The 24,715-nt window shown below is 47.0% G+C and overlaps 1 protein-coding gene across 9 annotated transcripts in view; it reads left to right on the forward strand.

Moving 5' to 3' along the window:
- Positions 1 to 810: 810 nt before the first annotated feature.
- The window catches only part of AFDN (afadin, adherens junction formation factor), a 217,466-nt gene continuing 193,561 nt past the window's right edge, over positions 811 to 24,715 (forward strand). For 6 of the 9 annotated variants that reach the window (XM_061574669.1, XM_061574665.1, XM_061574664.1 and 3 more), the window contains exon 1: positions 1,636 to 1,861. In XM_061574669.1, coding sequence (XP_061430653.1) covers positions 1,766 to 1,861 — 96 coding nt within the window. In that variant the 5' untranslated portion in view covers positions 1,636 to 1,765. Of the gene's footprint in view, positions 971 to 1,206; positions 1,862 to 24,715 lie in introns of those variants that run through there. The other 3 variants (XM_061574668.1, XM_061574662.1, XM_061574667.1) reach the window with 3 other exon arrangements.

Genomic DNA, 24,715 nt, shown 5'->3' on the forward strand with positions numbered 1-24,715 from the left:
TTTAGTTTAAACTTATATGCACATTGTTTAGTTTAAACTTATATGTGCATTGTTTAGTTTAAACTTATATGTGCATTGTTTAGTTTAAACTTATATGTTCATTGTTTAGTTTAAACTTATATGTTCATTGTTTAGTTTAAACTTATATGTGCATTGTTTAGTTTAAACTTATATGTGCATTGTTTAGTTTAAACTTATATGCACATTGTTTAGTTTAAACTTATATGTGCATTGTTTAGTTTAAACTTATATGTTCATTGTTTAGTTTAAACTTATATGTTCATTGTTTAGTTTAAACTTATATGCACATTAAGTTTAAACTTATATGCACATTGTTTAGTTTAAACTTATATGCACATTGTTTAGTTTAAACTTATATGTTCATTGTTTAATTTAAACGTATGTGTACCTCGTTAAGTTTAAACTTATATGCACATTGAGTTTAAACTGCACCCTGACCTCACTGCTTCCATTGAAGCCCCTCCTACTCTCTTGTGGGAGGAGCTTAATAAAATCCCACCTGCCACATTGAGGGGCGGAGCTTACAAAAGCCACGCCCCATCGAGTGTGTGTGGGGGGAGGTTACTTAACTGAAAAAAAACACCTTCTCCGATTGGTCCATTGCCAGAGATGGGCGTGTCAAAGGGGGCGGAATCAACCCTTCATTCCCCCCACCTCACCCCCCAGCGCTAATTTACATACGAAGCCCCGCCCACATGCCCATATATGGAGTCTTTAGGGAGGGGCGAGGGCCGAGTGGTTGAGGGAGGGGGGAGGTCCCGGGGGTTCCTTCCGGCGGCGGCGGTTTGGTTTGGCGGCGGTGGCGTCGTCGTCGTTTGCTCGTGTTCGGGGGGGCCGTGTGCGCGCTCCTTGTGGTTTGTGGCGTCGTCTTCGTCGTCTTCGGCGTCTTTGGCGGCGTCGTTGACGGTGACGACGACGTGGGGGCAGTGGGGGGGGGCTTTGCGCGAAGGTGCGGACATTTTGGGCCCGTGCGCTGTGTGTGTGTGTGGCGGGCTGAGGGGGGGGCGAAGCAAAGCAGGCTGAGGGGAAAATAGGAAAAATTTGTAAAATAAATATTATATTACGTTGCCATATCGTTGTTAGGTCGGTGTAGACGTTAGCTAGTGAGTCGTTTCGGTGGTGGGGGGGCGAAGGAAGGAGGCGAAAGAAAGGAAGGAAGGTGGAGGGAGTTTGAAGTCGATTGTCTTGTGTGGTTTGGGAACGGCCAAAGGCTCCCCTACACACACACACAATACACACATACAACACACAACATACACAACACAACATACAACACATACAACACACAAATACACATATAACATACAAAACATACACATATAACACACAACACACACAACATACACCACATACAACACACAACACAACATACACAACACAACACACAACACAAACAACACACAACACACACACACAACATACACAACACAACATACAACACACAACACACACATACACACACAACATACACAACACACAACACATACAATATACAACACAACACACACATACACACACAACATACACAACACACACAACACAACATACAACACATACAACGCACAACACAACATACACAACACAACATACAACACACACACAACATACCAACACAAACAACATACAACACCACACACCCATTTCTTCTCCTCATCGCGAGGCGGCTTCGGCGTGCGTGCGTGGGGGGGGTAGGCCGCCCCGGGCCCACACAGTTGAGGCGGGGGGGGGGCCGCCGCGTGTAAGGATGGCGATGGAGGAGGAGAGACGCAAGCTGAGGGAAATCATCAACCACTGGAACGAGAACAGACTCGACCTCTTCGAGATCAGTCTACCCAATGAGGTGAGTTGTGCGAGTTGTGTTGTTGGTGGTGGTGGGGGTGGTGTTGGTGTGTGTGGGTGGTGTTGGTGGTGGTGTTGGTGGTGGTGGTGGTGTTGTTGGTGGTGGTGGGGGTGTTGGTGGTGTTGGTGGTGGTGGTGGTATTGTTGGTGGTGTTGTTGGTGGATGGTGGTGGATGGTGTTGTTGGTGGTGGTGATGGTGTTGTTGGTGGTGTTGTTGGTGTGTGTGGGTGGTGGTGGTGTTGGTGGTGGTATCGTTGTTGGTGGTGGTGGGGGTGGTGTTGGTGTGTGTGGGTGGTGTTGGTGGTGGTGTTTGTGGTGGAGTTTGTGGTGGATGGTGGTGGTGTTGTTGTTGGTGGTGGTGTTGGTGTGTGTGGGTGGTGGTGGTGTTGGTGGTGTTGTTGGTGGTGGATGGTGTGTGTGGGTGGTGTGTGTGGGTGGTGGTGGTGTTGTTGGTGGTGGTGGTGTTGGTGTGTGTGGGTGGTGGTGGTGTTGGTGGTGGTGGTGTTGTTGGTGGTGGGTGGTGTGTGTGGGTGGTGGTGGTGTTGTTGGTGGTGGTGGTGTTGGTGTGTGTGGGTGGTGGTGGTGTTGTTGGTGGTGGTGGTGTTGGTGTGTGTGGGTGGTGGTGGTGTTGGTGGTGGTGGTGTTGTTGGTGGTGGATGGTGTGTGTGGGTGGTGGTGGTGTTGGTGGTGGTGTTGTTGTTGGTGGTGGTGTTGGTGTGTGTGGGTGGTGGTGTTGGTGTGTGTGGGTGGTGGTGTTGTTGGTGGTGGATGGTGTGTGTAGGTGGTGTGTGTGGGTGGTGGTGGTGTTGGTGGTGGTAGTTGGTGTGTGTGGGTGGTGGTGGTGTTGGTGGTGTTGTTGGTGGTGGTGTTGGTGGTGTTGGTGGTGGTGGTGGTGGTGTTGTTGGTGGTGGATGGTGTGTGTGGGTGGTGTGTGTGGGTGGTGGTGGTGTTGGTGGTGTGTGTAGGTGGTGTTGGTGGTGGATGGTGGTGGTGGTGTTGTTGGTGGTGTTGTTGGTGTGTGTGGGTGGTGGTGGTGTTTGTGGTGGTGATGTTGGTGGTGGATGGTGGTGTTGTTGTTGGTGGTGGTGTTGTTAGTTGTTGGTGGTGGTGTTGTTGGTGGTGGTGTTGGTGGTGGTGTTAGTTGTTGGTGGTGGTGTTAGTGGTGGTGTTAGTTGTTGTTGGTGGTGGTGTTTTGTTGTTGGTGGTGGTGTTGGTGGTGGTGTTCTTAGTTGTTGGTGGTGGTGTTGGTGGTGGTGTTGGTGTGTGTGGTGGTGGTGTTGGTGGTGGTGTTAGTGGTGGTGTTAGTTGTTGTTAGTGGTGGTGTTAGTTGTTGTTGGTGGTGGTGTTAGTTGTTGTTGGTGGTGGTGTTGGTGGTGGTTTTCGGTGGGCTCGCTCGTCACTTGGGTGGCTTTCGTGGAGCGGAGTGCGTGGAGAGACTTCTGAGACAAACGCCGCTCGAGTTGAGGGGGGGTGAGTTGTGAACTTGCGGTGAAGGTCTAGACCAGGGGTCGGCAACCAAAATAACAAGAAGAGCCATTTCTTTCCAATTCGGTACAAAATTCACTATTTCAAGAGCCGCAATGCACATGAGTACATACTGTACATACGTACATATCGTCAAGAAGCAGCCCGTAAAGAGCCGCATACGGCTCCGGAGCCGTAGGTTGCCGACCCCTGGTATAGACGAATGATAATGGTGATGATTTAAAAAAACTAAGTTCAACCGGTCGTTGTTGTTGTGAGTTGTTGTGGACTTGAGTGAAGTATGGTACAAAGGCATTTACCCAGCAGTGCATTGACAGATGAACCATTTCCGCAAAGTGTAACACCTGAAGCCTCATCCAGCAGTGGATTGACAGAGTAACCACTCCACACAGTGTAGTATCTGAGGCCTCATCCAGCAGTAGATTGACAGAGTAACCACTCCACACAGTGTAGTATCTGAGGCCTCATCCAGCAGTAGATTGACAGAGTAACCACTCCACACAATGTAGCATCTGAGGCCTTCATCCAGCAGTGGATTGACAGAGTAACCACTCCACACAATATAGCATCTGAGGCCTCATCCAGCAGTAGATTGACAGAGTAATCACTCCACACAGTGTAGCATCTGAGGCCTTCATTCAGCAGTGGATTGACAGAGTAACCACTCCACACAGTGTAGCATCTGAGGCCTCATCCAGCAGTAGATTGACAGAGTAATCACTCCACACAGTGTAGCATCTGAGGCCTCATCCAGCAGTAGATTGACAGTAACCACTCCACACAGTGTAGCATCTGACGCCTACATTCAGCAGTGGATTGACAGTAACCACTCCACACAGTGTAGCATCTGAGGGCCTCATCCAGCAGTGGATTGACAGAGGAACCACGCCACAGAATCTGAGGCCTTCATCCAGCAGTGGATTGTAAAACGGTAATGACATCGATTGTGCAGCACCTGGTACAGTGCGAAAGAATTACACCTGTCAACCTCTTATCAGTGCCTAACTTATTACAGACCCATTTAGTCAGCCCATCCCCTTATACATATATCAACGTTCATCTTACAAAGTCCCATCACAAGGGAGAAACGCAAACAAATGGACAAAAATGTGTTTTTCCTGTATTGAAACGGCTGTACGTCATATGGACCTGAAAACTCAATTTCCATGTGCAAGAATACGGGGTTGACAGGTATGCGCACATATCCGTAGATACGGTGTGTTTGTGAGGTCGTTTTAATGAGTGCAGTCACATTGACTGGTTTCTAACAGCACCTTGTTTTTTTTCCTAACTTGAACAGGCGTGGTGAAGTATGGTCAAACTACCCTCGGCAACTGACCACTACCTTCATTATTTGCAGCGTTGTTGCATAGTTGCCGAGCACCTCCCTAAAACGCCAGACGGCCAGAAACAAGCAGCGCTAGTTAAAGTTTGAATAGATTTCAAGTGTTTTTGACAAAGGTGTCTCTCTGTACAGCACGTGATAATTATGATTATTTGTCTTTTCCCAGTAATGTCAAATATGACCCAGACGTGTGACATCTCTTGAGTCAAGGATTGAGGCGATTCGTCTTTTTGATTTCCTGAAAGTCTTAGTCGGTGGAGGAGGAGGAGGTGTTGGTTGTTTTCATGGAAAAATTATCCCCACTGGTGCAATCTCAATCAATGGCTGTCGCGGTTTTTGTTATGCAGCGTTCTGATTGTGTCTTGGGGTTGTTATTGCGTGCATACCAGTACGGTTGCCTGATGTTTCGTCCCAAAAGCTCGGTTCCTGAAAAAGCTACCGGCATCTCAAGCGAAACGTCGGCGCATCCACTTTGAACAAGACACGGGCGGCCCATCCTGAAATATTTATCGCAGTCGCGTAACCATCGCTCCTACCGTACATATAGCCTGCTTCCAAAGTCGACTTCGGAGTGCATTATTCATCCGTTCACTGTTCAGAGGCTTACAACCAAGTTGCCCTGAATGTGTCCAGACTGTCGGACCTCGGGCAAGCTCAGCAGATTTTTTTTGAGCCTGGGCAGTGCTGGCATGGGTGAATTGCTTGGCAATGCCAGATTGTGTCGTGTGGGTGTGGGAAGCGAGATTGTCCGGATACTAAAGTAGGACATTTATTCTCTATCTAAGACCGAAACAGGAGGAGGATTTCTCCACACTCTGGCTGGCCTTATGATGCTGGTTGGAATTACAACCAGTATCATTTTGTGGGTTTACTTTCCAACACCGGTTTGCGGAACTAGTAACGAATTTGTACGTTTAGTTTCGTGACAAACCTTACTAATTGGCTGTGGGGTGGTGACGGGTTTAACGATACTTATATTTACGCGATCTAACCCAAAAAACCTCTATGAAGGACAGTGGATTATTTAATCCATCTGTGTGGAACATTGAGTGTCCGTTTTCCTCGTGTACACAAAAGCAAAAACGCTTATGGATTTGGCCAAACGATTTCAATCTAGCAGTGCCCTCTTGAATTAAATCTTGAGACTCTTCGAGGTTTTCCTTGGGGTAAGTAAAATCACCATTATGTTTGTGGCCATGCGACCCTCAAGGCGGCGAACTGCACAAATTAAATGCAAAAGACAAAATAATGTGGGTTTATTTTTGGTGTGCAGGCATTTCTGACGAGGGTTTTTCTATAGAACTTGCTGAACATGACAACCTGGTTTAGTTACGGGTGGCTGCCCATATTCAAACGCAAAGATTCCTGTGCCGTTGCTGACTAAGCACTGTAGCAATGGCCACTTGGAGCCCTTCCTGCCAACTCGTCATTCTCATCGGCCACGGTCAATTCACTGCTGGATGAAGGCCTCCTCCAAGCCACTGCCACCTCTCGCTATATCTGTGAAAGAGCTTCATAGCTCATCAGATTCCTCGAGTATAAATAAAGATTCTGAATGATTCTTTGATGTAACATTCCACCCAGCTGATGCCATCGCTCCATCTCCTCTGGTAGACGTCCTCTCAGATGTGTCATCCCTCTTGGCTACCACCTTGTCAGTAGTCTTGACCGTCCGTCATCAAAACTTCCGCTGCCCAGTTGACATGAATAATAAATAATGCGGCCAGCACCACGGATTCCTCTGGTTTGCTATTCACACATCGATTCGCGTATGCGCAATCGCTCTTTTATAATCGTTATGTTTACATAATCGGGTGTTTTTTACCTTTCCTGCCACTGGTAACTGCTATATTCCCGACAATGTTTAAAAAATAAAAGCAATTCTCGGATGCAGATTGAGTGGGGAAAGTGTCCCGTGTGTGGTCCAGAGGTAACAGGGAGGGATGTCGGAGGTAGCTCCGGCATATCCTCTTCCGTGGGCTGTTGTTCAACACGAAGAGCTGACTGCTACTCTGCGAGAGTTCCGAATATACGTACATACGTAAAACTTCTTTCGCGTCTTGAGAATGGATTCTTCGTTTCGCGACGTGACAGCCGATGGCTCGGCCGGTTTCAAATTTGGGAGGGAAATCTCATCGCCGACAAAGTAACCAATGAGTTAACCGTCCTTCAAAACCTTGAATGGCAAGAATTTATTGGATCGCAATTGTGTTGTGCAGGGTACAGGGGCGGGGGGTGGTAAATCGCGGCGCCCAGTTTTGCAGCGCGGTACTTTGCTCGCCGTTTACGATTCGTCCCAAAGTCCGCGAATTGCAGAGCGAGCGCCCCAGCGAACCCGCGACCCTGTGTGACGACGCTTGAACTTGACGCAACCGAGCCAGCCGGTAAGCCAGCCAGCGAGCGAACGTTCTCCCAGGATAATTGGGCTCCGGCAGATCACGTGGACGATTGAGGGCCCCCCCGGGGTGCATACACGACGAATAAGCTGCATTAGCAATGCTGGGCTTAGCGATGGCAGGTCACGGTAAAAGCCGTGTCCTTTTCTTGCTTCCGTGGAGTGAAATTATGAACTGCTGTATTTTAATTTGACCAGTAAGGATCCACTGACATCTTTTTCAGAAGCGACATGGCCGTTGCAAATGAAGTGGCTTATCACGCGGCAATTGGAAGCAGCCAAATACTCTAAACGCACGTCAATCAGAGGTCGCAATCGGGTACCCGATACCCGTACCCTACCCGATACCCGGCTACCCGTACCCGGCCGGGTACGGGTACCCGTTTGCGACCCTGGTGCGGCCGGGCACGGGTACGGGTAGGCCGTGAGTCACTGAAGAATATGAGTAACCGTTTGTCACTCATTTCCCAACGTCTTGTCTCTTCTCACAATTCAAGTTCCTAGAATCAACCCACCCGCGCCTGCAACATGGCTTCATCCCAGAGGTCGCAATCGGGTACCCGATACCCGTACCGTACCCGGCCGGGTACGAGTAGGGTACGGGTACGGCCGGGTACGGGTACCCGTTTGCGACCCTGGTGCGGCCGGGTACGGGTAAGGAGTCAAAACCCGTTTGCGACCTCTGGCGTCAATTCTAAATGTGGAGGGGAAAAACCGGAGGACCCTGGAAAAAGATCCACTCCACCACAGGGAGAGAGAGAGACGCGCAAACTCCAAATATACAGACGTCGGGGTCTGGATCGAACCCATGACTTCCTGCATACCAGGCGAAGTAGTTAACATCTCGCCACCACGGAGTGATGGTTAGCACACGGGAACTGCAATTCCAGGTGTCATCGTTTCGATTCAATCTCCAGGCACAGCAGGTGACTCAAACGTTTCTTGGGTTTTCCCCTCCTTCCTTTTATTGTCCACCCAGCGGGTATGAATTGGTTGTACCGCAGTTAATGGGCAGGTTGTATGTGGTGGTGTGTTAAAGTGTGGGTTCGCCCACCTCTTCCAAGACGTCTGGTCAGCGTGGAAGAGGACGCCAAAATACCCTCTCAGAGGGGGGCGGGGGGTGCTGTACCCTTAACTTTGTTCAACCGGATCAGAATCCATCAAGATTCGTCGTCTCTTAGGAGGGAGGCAAGGAGAGGTAGGGTGTGCTTATGTTATTTTTTACTAATAAGGTGGGTGTGCTCATGACTAAATCGTACAGTGCGTCTAAACACCTCCGATTAGCGCGGTTGGCTTGCGTATCGTGCGAAATAAGTTCAACATACAGATCAGAATCTTGACCAGTTGTCTTGAGCCCGTATAGTGCGTGGATGGTCAACCGTCCAGTCGTTTGTATTTATTTATGCAACCTTGGACTGATTTAACTTTATTTGATCTCATCAGCAGTGTTGTTGGCTCAGAGCAACACCACTTGGTAACCCTCATGTTATGAGCGATGTAGCAAGAGCAGCCACTTGTGATTTCATGTGGGAAGGTAGTTGTACTAGTTGCGAATAAGATCTTAAAATAAGTTTTAGTGCCTTTTCAACGAATTGTACTGAAACAAATGTAGATAATGCCCGAGCTGATAAGGGAGTTGAGTAGATATGGGAATGTAGGGTGGAGTGGTGGCGCAGTGGTTTGCCCGAGTTAATTTCTTTGACCGTGGAAAACTTGAGTGGAGGGTGATACCTGAAACGAGTGCTGAGCAGCTCCCTTCATCAATCTGCACTTACCAATGTGGTGAAGTATGGTCAAACTGTCGCCCGGCATACCGACACAGCATGGGTAGGCGTTCATCGAGCAGTTGGATTGACAAAGGCGGCCGGTAAATATCCTGAAAAGAGCTATTGGCCTCAACTTGACTGGTTTCCTCGAAGCAGGAGAATAACACACTGCCTGTTGCGAATATAATTTTCGGCCCACATGTTTGTCATATGTATGTTGAAATGCTTTCACACCGTACGTAGCCATCCATGCTCATCGGAGGTCCTTCCTCCACTCTGCGTTCGGTCCGTACTTCACTACACTTGATACAGCTATCGTGCTGTGAAGGTTCCACCTGAAGACGGAAGCTTGTGTTGCCTCCGAAACGTCGTGATTTTTTTATTTTATTTTACTTTTATTATTTTAATTTTTTACCTACGTGACTTTACTGAAAAAACCTAAGAATATGAATCCTTGCAGTCACAAATCTAGAATTCACTACACTATCTCAATGTGGGTTGATAATGGTTGGGAGCACAAGCGTACCTGTGAAGGTACGAGATGGTTTGCTGCATCGCAAGACTCTTGAGATGATGATCATGGTGACCTGGGAAGGTCTCGCAATGGATTGATCATGACTGACGATAATGAACGATAATTGTTGTCCCCTTTGCCAATCCACTGCTAGATGAATGCCTCCTCCCGCACACTCTGTCGTCATGGGGTGTTGTTTGACTTTACTTCACCATGCTGGTCAATGCGCGCGAGTTAAACGGTCGATTAAACAACGTTGTTCAGATAAAGCCAGTGGACTACACACTTTTTTTTCATACAAACTTTCATAAACTTTGTGGCTCGTGAACCACAAGTTGGTGGTTCTTCAGCCCATGTACCTAGGGAGCCACACGTACCATGTAAACTAAACTATATTTTTTTATTTGACCAGGTAAGGCCCACCGAGCTATACAGCTCTTTTTCTGGAGCGACCTGGCTATCACAAATGATAGCCCAACGAAGTGGCTTATCATCACGTGGGAATTTATAGCAGCCAAATACTCTAAACACGTGATTTTGATTCTCAAATGTTGAGGGAAAACCGGAGGACCTGGGAGAGAGGAGACACGCAAACTCCAAATACTATACAGCAGGCGTCAGGGTCGGGATCGAACCCAAAACCTTCTGTATACTAGGCGAGGTAGTTAACTTCTCGCCACCGTGGCGCCCCTCTGACCGGAAGCACGTAGCCTATTACATGCCTGAAGACGTCCAGTACAAAAGACGAAATACTGTATATAGTAAATATACATTTAGTACTGCAATACCCCCAGTTTACGTCACGGGGTGGGGGGTATGCGTTCATTAAAGGTGCGACGAATATGGAAACGACATCAATCAAAGCAATTTACAGGGTAGCAGTGGGTGGTGGTGGTAGTAGTGGGTGGTAGTAGTGGGTGGTAGTCGTACTGGAAGGCTGAGAGGCGACGGATAATGAGAGAGGACGGACAATTCCGTCAGCGACGTGAGTGTGTGGGGGATGAGGCGACGCAAATCGTGCAGCGGTGTTCATAACAAAGTGAAGACGTGTTTGCGAAACGACACAAAAGGGGAAGACATAAATCGGGGTATTACCATCTATAAATGTTGGTATATGTAAATAAATATTACATGAATATGTATATATGTAACATATATGAATGAAAAGATATTTGAATATTTATATATTTCTTAGATTATCTTAACTGGTCCTGGGCGTACCCTAGTACTGCACGGCCTTCGCAGGTGCTCGCTAACGGCCCCTTCCTCAGAAGTCTATTAAGGCTACACGGGGGACCTTTGTCTGATAGGTCACGTGGTACGTGTGGCTCCCCCAGGGCCACGTGCTTAACAACAACCGTGAGGTGCCCGAGTCGCTTCGTAAAAACAAACCGGCTTCTACTCATTTATTTTCTTCCCGTAGAAACGTAAAGCGGTCGGGGGTTGATTGATGAGCGAGCGAGCCGCTCCGGATTCTCTCGCTCGCTCGCTGGCGGTCAGTCGCCACGTCGCCCATCCATCACCACGTCCCACGGTGTTGCAGTTCCTGTGACTTTTTTTCGTCTTGTCCACACTTGTTGTTCAACCACCATCGCCGTGAAATACTACGCGCAACATGCTTCACGGTGGACTTTAAAATATCCCGTCACCTCGTTTCGAAATGGGTAGGCTGTTGCGTGCCGGCGTCACCGTCCGAATTTTCCAAGTTGAAAAAAATGACACAGGAAATTACTGAATTACTTCTATGTTTATTTTACCCGGCAAGGCCTACTGAGACGCGACCTGGATATCATAAATGATAGCTCAACGAAGTGGCTCGTGGAAATTTATAGCAGCCAAATACTCTAAAACGCCTGTTGATTCTAAACGTGGAGGGGAAAACCGGAGGACCCGGAGAAAATTCCACGCGACCACGGGGGAGAGAGAGAGAGACATGCAAACTCTAAATATACAGCAAGCGTCAGGGTCAGGATCGAACGCACGACCTGTATAAGCCACTTTGTTGAGCTATCATTTGTTGACAGGTTGCTTTTGAACAATAAGTAAATTTCATAGTGTGTGTTTGTCTTGTAGGATGGGAATGGTTTAGTTTTATTTGTATGTGCTTGAGTGATTTGTTTACCTTTCTTGTACTTTGCACCATGATCGTGTTTTTCTATTGTTTGTGCTTGATACGTTCTTACCTGCCCCTACTGGACATCTGGGAAGAAGAGCTTTTTCGCTCATCAGATTCCTCCAGTATGAATAAATATTCTGATACCAGGCGAGATGTTCAACACCTCGCCACCATGGTGCCCATTTGGGATCTCGCGTAGCTACGTTCACCCGCTGTCGTGAAACTCCTGCAGAGACCATGTGAAACACGGCGCCTTTCTTCAACGTCACGATTCCCGAATTCGCCGAATTACCATTAATTATTGTAACTCGTAAAAAGTCGGTCGGATGTGAACCGATCGGTACACGTGTACGTGATGATGGGCAGACGTAGTCTTCTCCAGGGAAGTGTACGCAAGAGAGGGCCCTTGCCTGCGTGCCAGTACAATGTCATTCGCCCGCTGAAGCCGGCTCGCAACCACAAAGCCTGCCCTGAACTCGTATTGATACGACGGGTGACAGACTGTGGTGGTGGTGGCGTTGCGATAAGACCAGACCGGCCCTGCCTGCTTTTTAAAGGGGCTTCGTGTGGGTTTCCCTATTGCCTTTCGCTCCGGCCCGCATACCTCGTAAAACTTCCGCATTGTGGTTTGAACGCGGTCACCGACGTTCTGATTACGCCATACGCGTGTGTGCGGTGACGACCGCGATGTAATGGTTAGCCAATCGGACTTGCAATCCAGAGGTCGTCACATCAGTTCACTTTCCCTTCCCTCCTCCCGCCTCTGTGCGTAATTTTCACACTCGCTTTGCTGTGGAATTTTGAAAGGGGCAATCAAAGCCACGTCCATACACACTGAATTATCATGCCGTTATGAAGTCAAGCATTGGTAGATGACAAATTCCTTTACCCCCGCCCGCCCCCTTAACCATGGGCATCGAGATGACCACCTGGTGGCTTATGGCCATGGGTATGGAGGCAGTACAGAAAGCGGGTTTAATTTCACCTCGGTGGCGAGAGTCTGATTCTTTTTTTTATCAGAATCTATATTTATCTTGGAGAAATCCGATGAGCTATGCAGCTCCTTTTCTCAGATGTCCAGTAGTTTTCACAGATGTTCGGTAGTTATCTTCCTCGCCTGGTATGTAGGAGAGTGTGGGTTCGATCCTGACCCCTACTCAACGCCTGCTGTATATTTGGAGTTTGCGTGTCTCTCGCCTCGTGGTCGCGTGGATTTTTCTCGGGGTCCTCAGGTTTTTCCCTCCATGTTTATAATCAGCATCATGAGTTTAGAGTAATTGGCTGCACTAATAATCCACACGATGATGAGCCACTAAGTTGAGCTATCATTTGTGACAGCCAGTTTGCTTATGAAAAATATCTATATATTGCTCAGTGGGCCTTACCCGGTACAATACAAATTACGATATCACTTCTGGTGTTATGGCCCGAGTCACACACACATTGTCTAGAGATGCATTGTTTACATGCACATGACAAGCAAATTAAACAGTAGTTAATGTGGTCGGCTAGCAACCTCTGGATTGCAAGTCCCAGTGTTCTAACCATTGCAGCCGTGGAAACGATGAGGCCAGTTTTTTAAATTCCCCACCCACCCATTGCCTCTTGGTTAGTCGATCGGCACGTTGCGTGCGTGGGGTAACGGTTGGGCACTCTTGCCTCTTCCGAGACATCTGGTCAGCGTGGAAGAGTAGGCCAAAGCACCGTCTTGAGGGGCTCTCTGAAAACTATATTGTAAACTATTTGTATTTTACCAGGTCAGGCCGACTGAGCTATATAGCTGTTTTTCAGAAGTGGCCTGGCCACAAATGATAGCTCAACGAATTGGCTCATGTGCAAATTTATAGCAGCCAAATACTCTTAAAGCATAGCAGCATGATGTTGATTCTAAATTTGGAGGAAAAAACCATAGGACCCGGAAAAAAATCCATAACGGGGAGAGAGAGGGACACGTAAACTCCAAATACTGTATAGGGCAGGCGTTCGGGTCGGGATCGAACCCATGACCTCCTGTATACCAGACGAGGTAGTGGACATCTCCTAACCACCTTGGCGCCACTCGCTGTAGAGCTTCCTCCAGTCTAGCACCTTCCGCCACCAGTAGCGTGACCACGCAAATTTCAGGTGCTGCTCTTTTTTCCTCGGCGAATTCCGCATCTGCGGGTGGCGCTTTATTTTTTTTAAAGAACCGCCTTTGCAAATTCATCAGAACGGTTCGATAAATATCGACGGTGGCATTAAAGCTGTACAAGCTTCTGCTGGTGCCGGTGGTTCTCGACGCAGGCTGCCGTGCCAGCGCCCGCCCGCCCTACAAAACGTTTTTGCTTTGCCTCGCAAATGTGTCCCTCATCTGGTGTGCAAATTCTCCCTCGGGCGTCCTTGGGAGTGTTTATGCAAGTTAAAGCATGTGCCCCCCCCCCCCCCGCTTGATTACCTCCCGACCGGCAGAGGTGTACGTGGGGACAATGTCAACGCGGTTGCCCTCGACACTTTGGAGACAACGCACGGTGGATTTGTGGAGTGTTTCGGCCTATAGTCTGTTCTATAACGCGGCGGTAATTGCGTTCCTCAAGAATGACGCGTTATGGAAAAATCGCGTTATAATGAATAATATGTAACGTAGGGGGGTAAAGCACGGTCTGTCCGCGATAATGCGTGAGATGCGTACGCAGGCCGAACAAAGACTGAGGCGCGTGGGTGGCGCCTAAAAGCATCCAGCAGCATCCCGCCTTGTGCGACGACGCTACCGCTTCTTCCTCCTCGCGCGCCGTAGTTTTGTTCACTCGATGGCGCGCTATATAAAAATAAACATGTTCCCAAATACATTCATGACGTTATGTTCAATTCACGTTTTGAAAACACGCAGCCTTATAGGAGAACAGACTCTACGGCAACTCCTCGCTTAACGCGTGGCGTTCACCCTACCTCCTTTTTGCTGCAACGTGGGTTCGTCCATTCGGGAATAATTTTCACACGACAAGAAACGCGCACACCGTTCTCACGCGGTTTCTGAGCCGTCGACGGCGAACTACTTTCTTGAGCCGCGCGGGTGAGTGGAATGGGAGCACACGGAGTGATACAGTAGAGCAACGTAGCGGCGCGTATCCTTATCTCAGTTCTCTGTGCCACCCTGGGAATGACTGCAGGCTGAGTTTACGGTGCAAACGTGACTCGGTAACTCGGTAATTCCCCACTTAATGCGGTTTTCTCTTCACGTGGAACTTGTCAGGAACGTATCTGTCGCATTAAACCAAGAGTGACGGTATTGTTATTATTTTGATGACACGTAACACGTAGGCTTTCGCAACCAATATCCATAATAGAGTTTTTTTGGTTCGATTGCGTAAATATAAATGTCTTGCTAATTCCAGAAAGAATCAGAATTGGTTATTGTCTAATGAAGTTGGTTTTAATTTCCACCAAAACGTCACGGTACTGGAATGATAAATGTTGTAGTGGATTTACTCTTACCGAGTGTGCTGAACTAGTAACTACAGATAGTCCCCGAGTTACGATGGTCCGACTGACGATATTTCGATCTTACGATGGCGATAGCGATACGACAAAATTGTAAAATATTTTAAATTTCGCGCGGCAGGCAAACGCAGCAGCGTACGATACTGTATGTTGGGACGCTGTGCAATACAGTATTGTAATTAATAAATACATAATCGAAATAGTTCATACAGTACGGTACTGTAAATTTCTCTGTTTTGCTAAATTATCACCATTCTTTAAGGCTCCTGGGTAGGCTAGGCCATCTTCGACTTACGATATTTTTGACTTACGATGGGGTCGTCGTAACGCATCCCCATCATAAGTAGAGGACTACCTGTAATTGCGCACGTTTTGCTTAGGCGACTAAACCTTACTAATTGTCTGTGTCTGGGTGGTGGTGGTGTGTTTAACGACACGCATTTACGCTATTATTGATGATGCACGTTTGCCCAGGAAAGCCTCGCTGATTCTCGAGTCTTTTGCAGGAGGGTCCTGCTAAGTTTTTCGCAGTAAGGGTGTGAGATTTAGCTGCTGCTGCTGCTGTTACTGTGTTGTCCCAATTGAGTAATTCACAAGTAATTTTTCGCCCGTTGGGATGTTTTGGGCCTATGCCAGTTTCATTGTGTGGTGGTTTTAAAAACAAATGGCTTTGGGACGAGACCACAGAACTCGGAAGAAACTCCATGCAAAACTGGGGCCGAGAGAGAGACAGCATACAAACTCCACTACAGAAAGGTGCCCGAGTTGAGAATCGAACCCAGGCCCTTATTGATGTGGAGGGCGCACTGCGCTGCACTGCTGCTCAAGTTTAATAATACTAATGGTGAATATGATTGTATTATTTGGGTGTGGTGATACACTTGATGCAATGCATTGTTCCAGTGGCTCACAGCTGGGGGCTTAATCCTAACGTCTGATCAACGTTCATTGTTGCTCAGAGGTTTTTTTTATTACTCATGTGTTGATGTAAGTCTTGTGATAAGCCTGGTTAAGCCGAATAAAGAATGTAAGGAATTACACCGAGGCAAACTCTTGTACCTGAGAAATCTCGAAGCATATACAAGTGGAGAGTTCTGCTCTGTCTCCGCACTTAAAGGGGTGCCATGGTGGCGAGATGGTATCTCTCTTGTCTGGCACACAGGAGGTCGTGGGTTCGATCCCGATCATGATGCCTGTACATTTGGACGTAGGCTTTCGCGACCAATATTATTCATAATAAACGTTTTTGGGTTAGATGGCGTTATTTATAAATGTGTTGTAACCCTCCACCACCCGACACGGCCAATCAGTAAAAAGTGTCACGTTGACAAAGGACAAAAAGTTCACTACTTTAGCCCACCGGTGTGTTGAAGAGTGAATCCACAACAGTTACAATTTTTTAGTTATGCGACGTTTCGCTGGTAATTACATCCAGCATCTTTGGGCGATTTACTTATTGGCCGTGTCGGGTGGTGGAGGGTTATGACACATTTATAAATGATGCGATCGAACCCAAAAACGTTTATTATGAAGTATATTTGGAGTTTGCACGTTCTCCCCATTATTGGGTGGATTTTTCTCCGTGTCCCACAGGTTTTTCCCTCCACGTTTAGAAATCAAGGTGCGTTTTAGAGTATTTGACTGTTTTAAAAGTTAATTTGATAAGCCACTTCGTTGAGCTATCATTTGTTATTGCCAGGTCGCTTCTGAAAAGAGCTGTATAGCTCAGTGAGCCCTTAACCTGCTAAAATAAAAAAAAACGAAATCACCTCTGGTGTTCATGGCTTGAGTCACACGTATTGTCTAGAATATACAATGGGTATTTGCACATGACAAACAAATACAATGGTAGTTAATGTGACCGCCAGAGACGTTTTGCAAGGCATCCGCATTAACCACAAGTACTTTGTGGCGAAACATGCAAACATATAATCAAAACATGTTTGTTTGTGTGGTTAATGCAGACTTGATGCCTTGCAAAAGGTTTCTATTTGGTGTTTGAACATCTTAACACAACTCCTGTTTCATTGCTAGAAAGGACAAAACCTATTCTTAATATTAACAATTGGTTTTCCAGATCCATATTATCAATGAGCATTTGAACACGTAGGCTTTCGCGACAAGTATTATTCGTAATAAAGGCTTTTTGGGTTAGATCACGTAAGTATAAATGTGTTGCAACCCTCCACCACCCGACTCGGCCAATCAGTAAATCGCCCGAAGATGCTGGATGTAATTACCAGCGAAACGTCGTACTCAAATTCGAAATGTTGTGGATTGACTCTTCAAACACACCGGTGGGCTGAAGAAGTGACCGATTGGCGTTTTGTTAACGTGACACATTTTTTACTGAATGGCCGTGTCGGGTGGTGGAGGATTGCGACGCATTTATACTTACGCGATCTAAACCCAAAAGCCTTTATTATCAATGAGCATTTATCTTCTTGGTTTTTTCGGTCAAGTCACGTAGAATGGAAATAACAAAATAATAAAAATGAAACATAAAATAATTCTCACGACGTTTCGGCCGCAACGCAAGCAGCCGTCCTCAGGTGAGGAGAACAGGCCTGCCGAGAAGACAGTCTGAATGACACACCCCAGGCTTGGAGCGACTATTTAAGCTGGGATGGAGGGCGAAGAGAGCCTTGACAAAATAATTTGCATATCAAGAGGAATTTAGCATATTTATGGGAAATGCAGATATGCGATTAGTACTACTTGTGAAATGCGTAGGAGGTTTGGCGGGGGGTTTAAAGTCATTATGCCATTCTACGTGACTTTACCGAAAGAACCAAGAAGATGAATCCCTGCAGTCACGAAAGCTTTAAATCGAATAATCAATGAGCATTTGTTTGACAACTCTGGACCGGCTTTGACCCCTCTGGGCCTCCTCAGCAGAGGCAGGCTTATTGAACAATTGCTGCTGGATTACCAGATGTTATTATGAGCAAGGATACTCCATTGCACTTTTGGGGCTGTGTTGCAGGCAAATGGGGCAATGAGTTTGTGTAATAATTCTAAAACCCTTTATTGTTATTTGACAGTGTGTGTGTGTTTGAAAAACCTTGTTTGATATTTATTTTAATACGTTATTAGCCTTTAGCTGGTGTTATTACACGTAGCTTCTAGAGATGCACTGTGTATTTGCCCACTGCAAATACATTTTAAAGAGTGGATGACATGATCCGTTGAGCGACCTCTGGGATTGCAATTCCAAACAGAATCAGAATATGTATTTATACTGGTGGAATCCGATGAGCTATTACGCTCTTTTTCACAGATAGCCACAGGGTAAGAACGTTACAACAACAAACAATACAAAAACATGATAGTAGTGCACAATACAAGAAAGATAAACAAATCACCCAAACACATACAAATGAAACTAAACCATCCCCATCCGAGCAGAAGAAGCCCACTGAGGTATACAGTAAAACCTTGGATTGCGAGCATAATTTGTTCTGGAAACGTGTTTGTAATCCAAAGAACTCGTATATCATCAAAGCACTCGTATATGAGTTGTGATCACGTGACGCTCGGCAGACAAAGCGTATACACGTACTACTCGTATTGCAAGACCTCGCTCGTTTATCAAATAAATATTTATTTAAAAATTTTGCTCGTCTTGCAAAACACTCGCAGACCAAGTTACTTGCAATACAAGGTTTTCCTGTAAACTTATTTTTCAGAAGCGACCTGGCCGCAATGATGCATATTTCAAAACGTGGAGGGAAAAACCGGAGGACTCGGAGAAAAAAAAATCCACACTACCACAGGGAGAACATGCAAACTCCAAATATACAGGCGTCAGAGTTGTGATCGAATCCCGGTACATAGCCAACCGTGCTAAGCGGAGGTGCGGGAAATGAAAAGTCCATCCTGCTCCACCTTGCGGCCCGTTGTCCCACCCAACAGCGTAACCGGCTTCACCACGGTGGAGTCGATCGGTAGGTTGCGTGTGGTGGTGGTGGTGGCACAGTATGGGGCACAGGTGGTGCATCAGCCAGTCATCTCAGTCAGTCGACCTGTGGCATCTGGGTCTGCCACTTGACCTCCTGCCAGCGGGCGTTCGACACTTCACGTGGCCTCAAGGTGCACATAGCCTGGCACAAGCGTCGTGTTGATGTCACCGTCACTTAGTGGCGAATGGCGGTTGTTGTTGTTGGGGTAAGGAGTGGGCTACTGCCACTTCTTCCAAAATGTTTGGCCATTGTGGAAGAGTAGGCCAAAATTCTGTCGAGCGCTCCCTTGTGTGCAGGCTCTACCTCCAGCAGTGAAATGCGGAAGCAATTGCAGGGGATGCACCCTTGCCCTTTTGAAATCCTTTATATTAAGTTCACTTGCTTGCTTGCTTGCGCGCTTACGACCGTGCAAATCTTTTGGTAGTTTTTTAACCCGCTTCCCGTGATCCAATCGAGCTGACATTTTGCACACAGACTCGTTGTGCGTGACAATTTATTTTCGTGAAATTTTTTTCCCAAAATGTTCCACTTTTTAGGAAAAAAAAATTTCATATTTAATTTAAAATACCAATGTGATAAAAATGAAACTCTTACTCAAGAAAAACAGAAATGAATAATAAAATAAAACCGATGCCACGCATATAAAGGATTTATAGTGAAAAACTTTGTTTTTACGGGTTAATTTTTTTCCCGCTCATCCTCGCAGCATCGGCGGCTTTTGACTAAGCCATCGAACGAAGACCGTTCACTGCAACTCGTGCTTTAAGACGCGCCCCTGCGGCCATCTGGAACGCTCTTCCTTCCGATATTAGGAAGCCACTGGAGCGATGTGCTTTGAAATCATCATCTAGATTTAAAACTCATTTCGTTATAATTGCTTGCTGTTGTGTTTAGTTTGTACTTTACCCCCCCGCACCTCTGATTAGGGCGGTTGGCTACGTACGGTGCGACACAAGTTTGGCATACGTACGTCAGTTACCTTTTTTTTTAAAGTGCTCTGGAACATAATTGGCTCTTCGCCGTCCCTTTATAGCGTGGCAGTTCACTCGTAAAGTGGCTCGAATGTTGGCAGGGGCACACGAAGAGCGAAGAGCGTTACAGCGTAATGATCGTCTGCTCATTAAATCCGTATGCCGTGGTACATCCCCATTGGGTGGCGTTGCCAAATATTCACTGGCATCATTATTCAGAGTCGTAAAAATAGTAACGCTTTATTCTTGTAAAGCATCTTTCGTGCAAATCGCATCTTAAATCTCCGTGGAATTTGTAACGCGTGCATTCTTTTTTCTCGTTTTTACTTTTTTACGGAGGGTGCGGGCAAAACCGCAGATTGAGGTGAGAGGCGGCCAGAACCAGTGGCAACTACAACTATTGCCCAAGCTTCGTGATCCTGTAATGGGATGTTTGGCCAACTCCATTAATTGTATATGAGGGAGGAAACCGGAGTGCCTGGAGAAAACCAAGTGTGCGAGAAGGCGGGGGAGGGGTAAGACTCAATCCCCCTGTATACATTTATTTTTTACCAGGTAAAGCCCACTAAACTATGTGGTTCTCTTTCAGAAGGGTCCTGCCTATCACCAATGATATAGCTCGGCGACGTGGCTTATCGTGTGGGAATTGTATTGCAGCAGCCAGATACTCGAAACGCATGATGTTAATTCTAAATGTGGAGGTAAAAACCGGAGGACCCGGAGAAAAATCCACGCCACCACGGGAACAGAGAGAGATGCAAACCCGAAATATACAGCAGGTGTCAGGGTCAGGATCGAACCCACGACCTCCTGTATACCAGGCGAGGGAGAAAACTGCCGAACAGCCGTGAAAGAAAGCTTCGTAGCTCATCAGATTTCAACATGATGAAATAGATTCTGATTCTCGCCACAGAGGTGCTGTCACCATAACCCACATGGTAGACATCTCGATGCCCATGGTTAGAGGGGGGGGGGTAAAAGGAATGTGTAATCCACCAACGCTTACCTCTACAGCGCCGCATCACTAAATGTGCAGCAAAAGTCACCAGCGCTGTACCCAATAGCAGCGTGTATAATTCAGAGGGTGGTATGGCCGTGGCATCGCGTGCCCCTTTAAAAATTCCACAGCAGAGTAAGTGTACAAATTATACACAGGCAGGGGTGGAGCTCAGTAGTTTTAGCACACTGCATCACAAACCCGATAACCTCAGTTTGATTCCCGACCATGGCTAACATCACTGGCGAGTGATTTCTTGACACAGATGCTGGCACCCTCAACTGAAAATAAGTATAACCCGTAAAAACAAAGTTTTTCACTATAAATCCTTTATATGCGTGGCGGCTAGAGTCTTCTCGTCCTCTGGCTTGAGATGGCTGCCACCTATGGGTCAGATGATTGTCTGCCAGTATTAAGCAATTGGTAATTAAATATTTAATTTGTTTTCCCTAAACAGTGTAAAATTTTTGAAAAAAAATTTCACGAACATTAATTGTCTCGCACAACGAGTCTGTGTGCAAAATGTCAGCTCGATTGGATCACGGGAAGTGGGTTAAAAAACGACCGAAAGATTTGCATGGTCGTAAGCAAGCAAGCACGCAAGCACGCAAGCAAGCAAGCGAACTTAATATAAAGGATTTAAAAACTTTTATTTTACCAGTTAAGGGCCCACTGAGCTATATAGCTCTTTTATAGAAGTGATCTGGCCGTAAATGATAGCTCAACAAAGTGGCTGATCACGTGAAAATGTGTAGCAGTAGCCAAATATTCTAAACGCAATGTTTCTAAATGTGGAGGGAAAAACTGGAGGACCCGGAGAAAAATCCACCTGACCATGAGGAGAGAGCCATGCAAACTCCAACATACAGGTGTCAGGGTCGGGATCGAACGCACGACCTCCTGTATGCCAGACACAGGAGTTAACATCTCACCACCAAAGGCAGTTTTGGCACCCAAAACCGCCTTCACCAGCAACGATGCCCATCGTGGCGAGGTGTGGTCAAACAACCCGCACGACCAACGTGGTTGCAAGGGGGAGGTCCTCCGATCGAGCCGTGAATTGACGAGGACAGAAAGGGTGTAACTTTACGAGCATTTAAAAAAATATATGTTCCGGTCGCATACGCGCTGCACTGCAATAAAGTGGCCAGTTCACCTATTTGTTAAATAGCACTAGACGCAGCGTAACAGGCAATAAAATGTCACGCCCTTCTATAAATGTGCTCTGCAAATGTAAACAAAGCAAGAGTGGCACGTGGAGAGCCGCGGTGGTGGGATGTTAACTCTTTGTATTTTTTTATTTTACTAGGTAAGGCCCTGGTGAGCTTTGAAGTGGCTCTTTTTTTCAGAAGTGACCTGGCCATCACAGATGATAGCTCAACGAAGTTGGCTTCTCATCGTGTGCAAATGTATAGCAGCCAAACGCTCAGAATGTGCACGTTGTGATTCTAACTGTGGGGGGAAAAACCAGAGGACCCAGAGAAAAATCCACGCGACGACAGGGAAAGAGAGAGACACGCAAACTCCAAATATACAGCAGGCGTCAGGGTGGGGATGGAACCTACGACCTACTGTATACCAGGCGAGGGAGTTAACATCTCGCCACTGCGGTGCCCCTTTTGTGAAACGCTTTCCCTCCCTGTGGGCATTGGTTGCCATCTGGCTTGCCAGGGTACAGTGGCAGTCCAGCAAGCGGGATAGGTTCCATCTGTGTGAGGTACTCCCCTCGTGCGTCTATGGCACTCTCCGAGTACACACACAGGTTATCCCCCACGTTTATAACCACTCATTTATGGAGCTACACAAACGTACGCAATTATACTACCCCAGACCTTGGGCAATTGTTGAAGGTTCTGGCTTGCCCCTCTCTCTCTTGTCTGGCATCCTGCACCGCTGAATCATTCGCTCTCTCTCCATCTGGTAGTTGGCGAGATGTTAATTACCTCGCCTGGTATGTAGCAGGTCGTGTGTTCCATGCCAACCCTGACACCTGTATATTTGGAGTTTGCATGTTCTCCCCATGGTCGTGTATGTGGATATTTATCCGGGTTCTCCGGTTTACCCATACACATTTAGAAACTTGCGTTTCGAGTATTTGGCCGTTATACATTTCCACGTGATGATAAGCCACTTCTTCGTTGGGCTATCATTTGTGACAGCCAGATGGCTTCTATAATAATAATAATAGTTCAATTTGTAACGCGCGCAAATTTGCAGACGTAGTGGCCGCAACTCAGAGGCGCGGAGCCAAGCTCAGAGTCGCTCGAAAGCGTGATTGTAGAGGTGAGTTTTTAAGTTTCTCTTGAAGGAGGCGATTGAGGTGATGCTGCGAATGTGCAGAGGGATATCGTTCCAGACTGTTGGGGCTGCCACCGAGAAGCGGCGCGTAGACGTGACCATCCTGGATCTTGGTATCAAGAGGAGGTCGTGAGTCGCGCTGCGCAGGCATCTGCCGTGTGCTGCGCTGCAAGTTGTCAATAATGAAGAAAGGTACGGCGGGCAGGCGGATATGAAGGCATTATGGCAGAGGCAGGCGATCTTGTATGTGACCCTACTGGCGATGGGGAGCCAGTTGAGAGCACGGAGCTATGCAGCTCTGAAAAAGAGCTGCATAGCTGAGTGGACCTTACCTGGTAAAATAAAAAAAAGTTTAGTTACCGGTAAAACTGTGTGTGTTGCAAACTTTAGATGATTAACTTTTTTTTAATTGTCAGAACATATTTGTCAGCTCTATTTCTGAAACATTTTTGAAGCGTTTTCAGTCGAGTGAAACATTTACCATCACGCTGTTACATTTAACATGCGGCACGGTGGTTTAATTTTCGCCATCTGGGCAGAAGGCTGCAGAAGGCTGCAGAAGGATGAGAAGAGATGTGTAAATTTGGCAACCTGGTCATGTGCAACTGAATCGCTTATATTTGGACGTCTCTGCAATTGGTCGCGAGCAATTCCACAACCGTTTTCACATGGAGGCCGACTGCTTTCGAGAATAGATCTGCTCAGCGACTTGTAAGTGACATTTCAACAACGTGAACATTTACACGCTCCGATTGTTCAGTACAATCCTGAACAGCCTTGGTCACGCAACTACCCGCTCACGATGAACGAAGCATTTGGTAGAGCAGTGATTGAGTTGCGTGACTTGATGGCATTTTGGTGATGCTCCCCATCGCTCAGATGTGCTTCCGGCATTTTAGAAGAACTCCCTATATGGCAGACGCTGAAGGATGGAAAGCGGCTGTCATTGCCACCTGATGTTAACCGTCGCCAGGAATCGAACTCGGGTCGCTGGGCTGGGTTCATCATGCAGTGCGCTAACCACTGCGCCACCACCCCACGCCGTCAGTACGTTAACAGCTGAGCTTTTAACACGAGCTCTTTAGGGCGCGCATTCTCTCAACCCTGCCTGGCACAGCCAGTTGGAAGCGTAAATGACGAGAGACGCATTATGCCATTTGTCATGGGAATGCTCCTGCTAAATTGTGAGCCAGAAATCTAGAATTTCCCACATTGTGATGGTGTGCGTGTGGACCCCCTCCGAGCTTGTACCGTGCAATGTCACGTAACCGACTCGCAGAGGGGGGGCGAGGAATACAGGCGAATCTGTGAAACAGAATCGGAATATTTAATTACACTGGAGGAATATTGATGAGCTATGAAGCTCCTTTTCACAGATGTCCAATCGGGGCAGGTAAGATCCTTACAACAACAAACAATAGAAAATCACGATTGGAGTGCAAAGTACAAGAAAGGTAAACAAATCACCCAAACACATACAGACGGTCAGATACGTGAAAATCGGTAGGGAATGACTGTTACGCAGTCT

The sequence above is a fragment of the Lethenteron reissneri genome, chromosome 56, assembly GCF_015708825.2.
Source record: "Lethenteron reissneri isolate LAM-NWPU_2019-01 chromosome 56, ASM1570882v1, whole genome shotgun sequence".
In the NCBI taxonomy this organism is placed as follows: Eukaryota; Metazoa; Chordata; class Hyperoartia; order Petromyzontiformes; family Petromyzontidae; genus Lethenteron; species Lethenteron reissneri.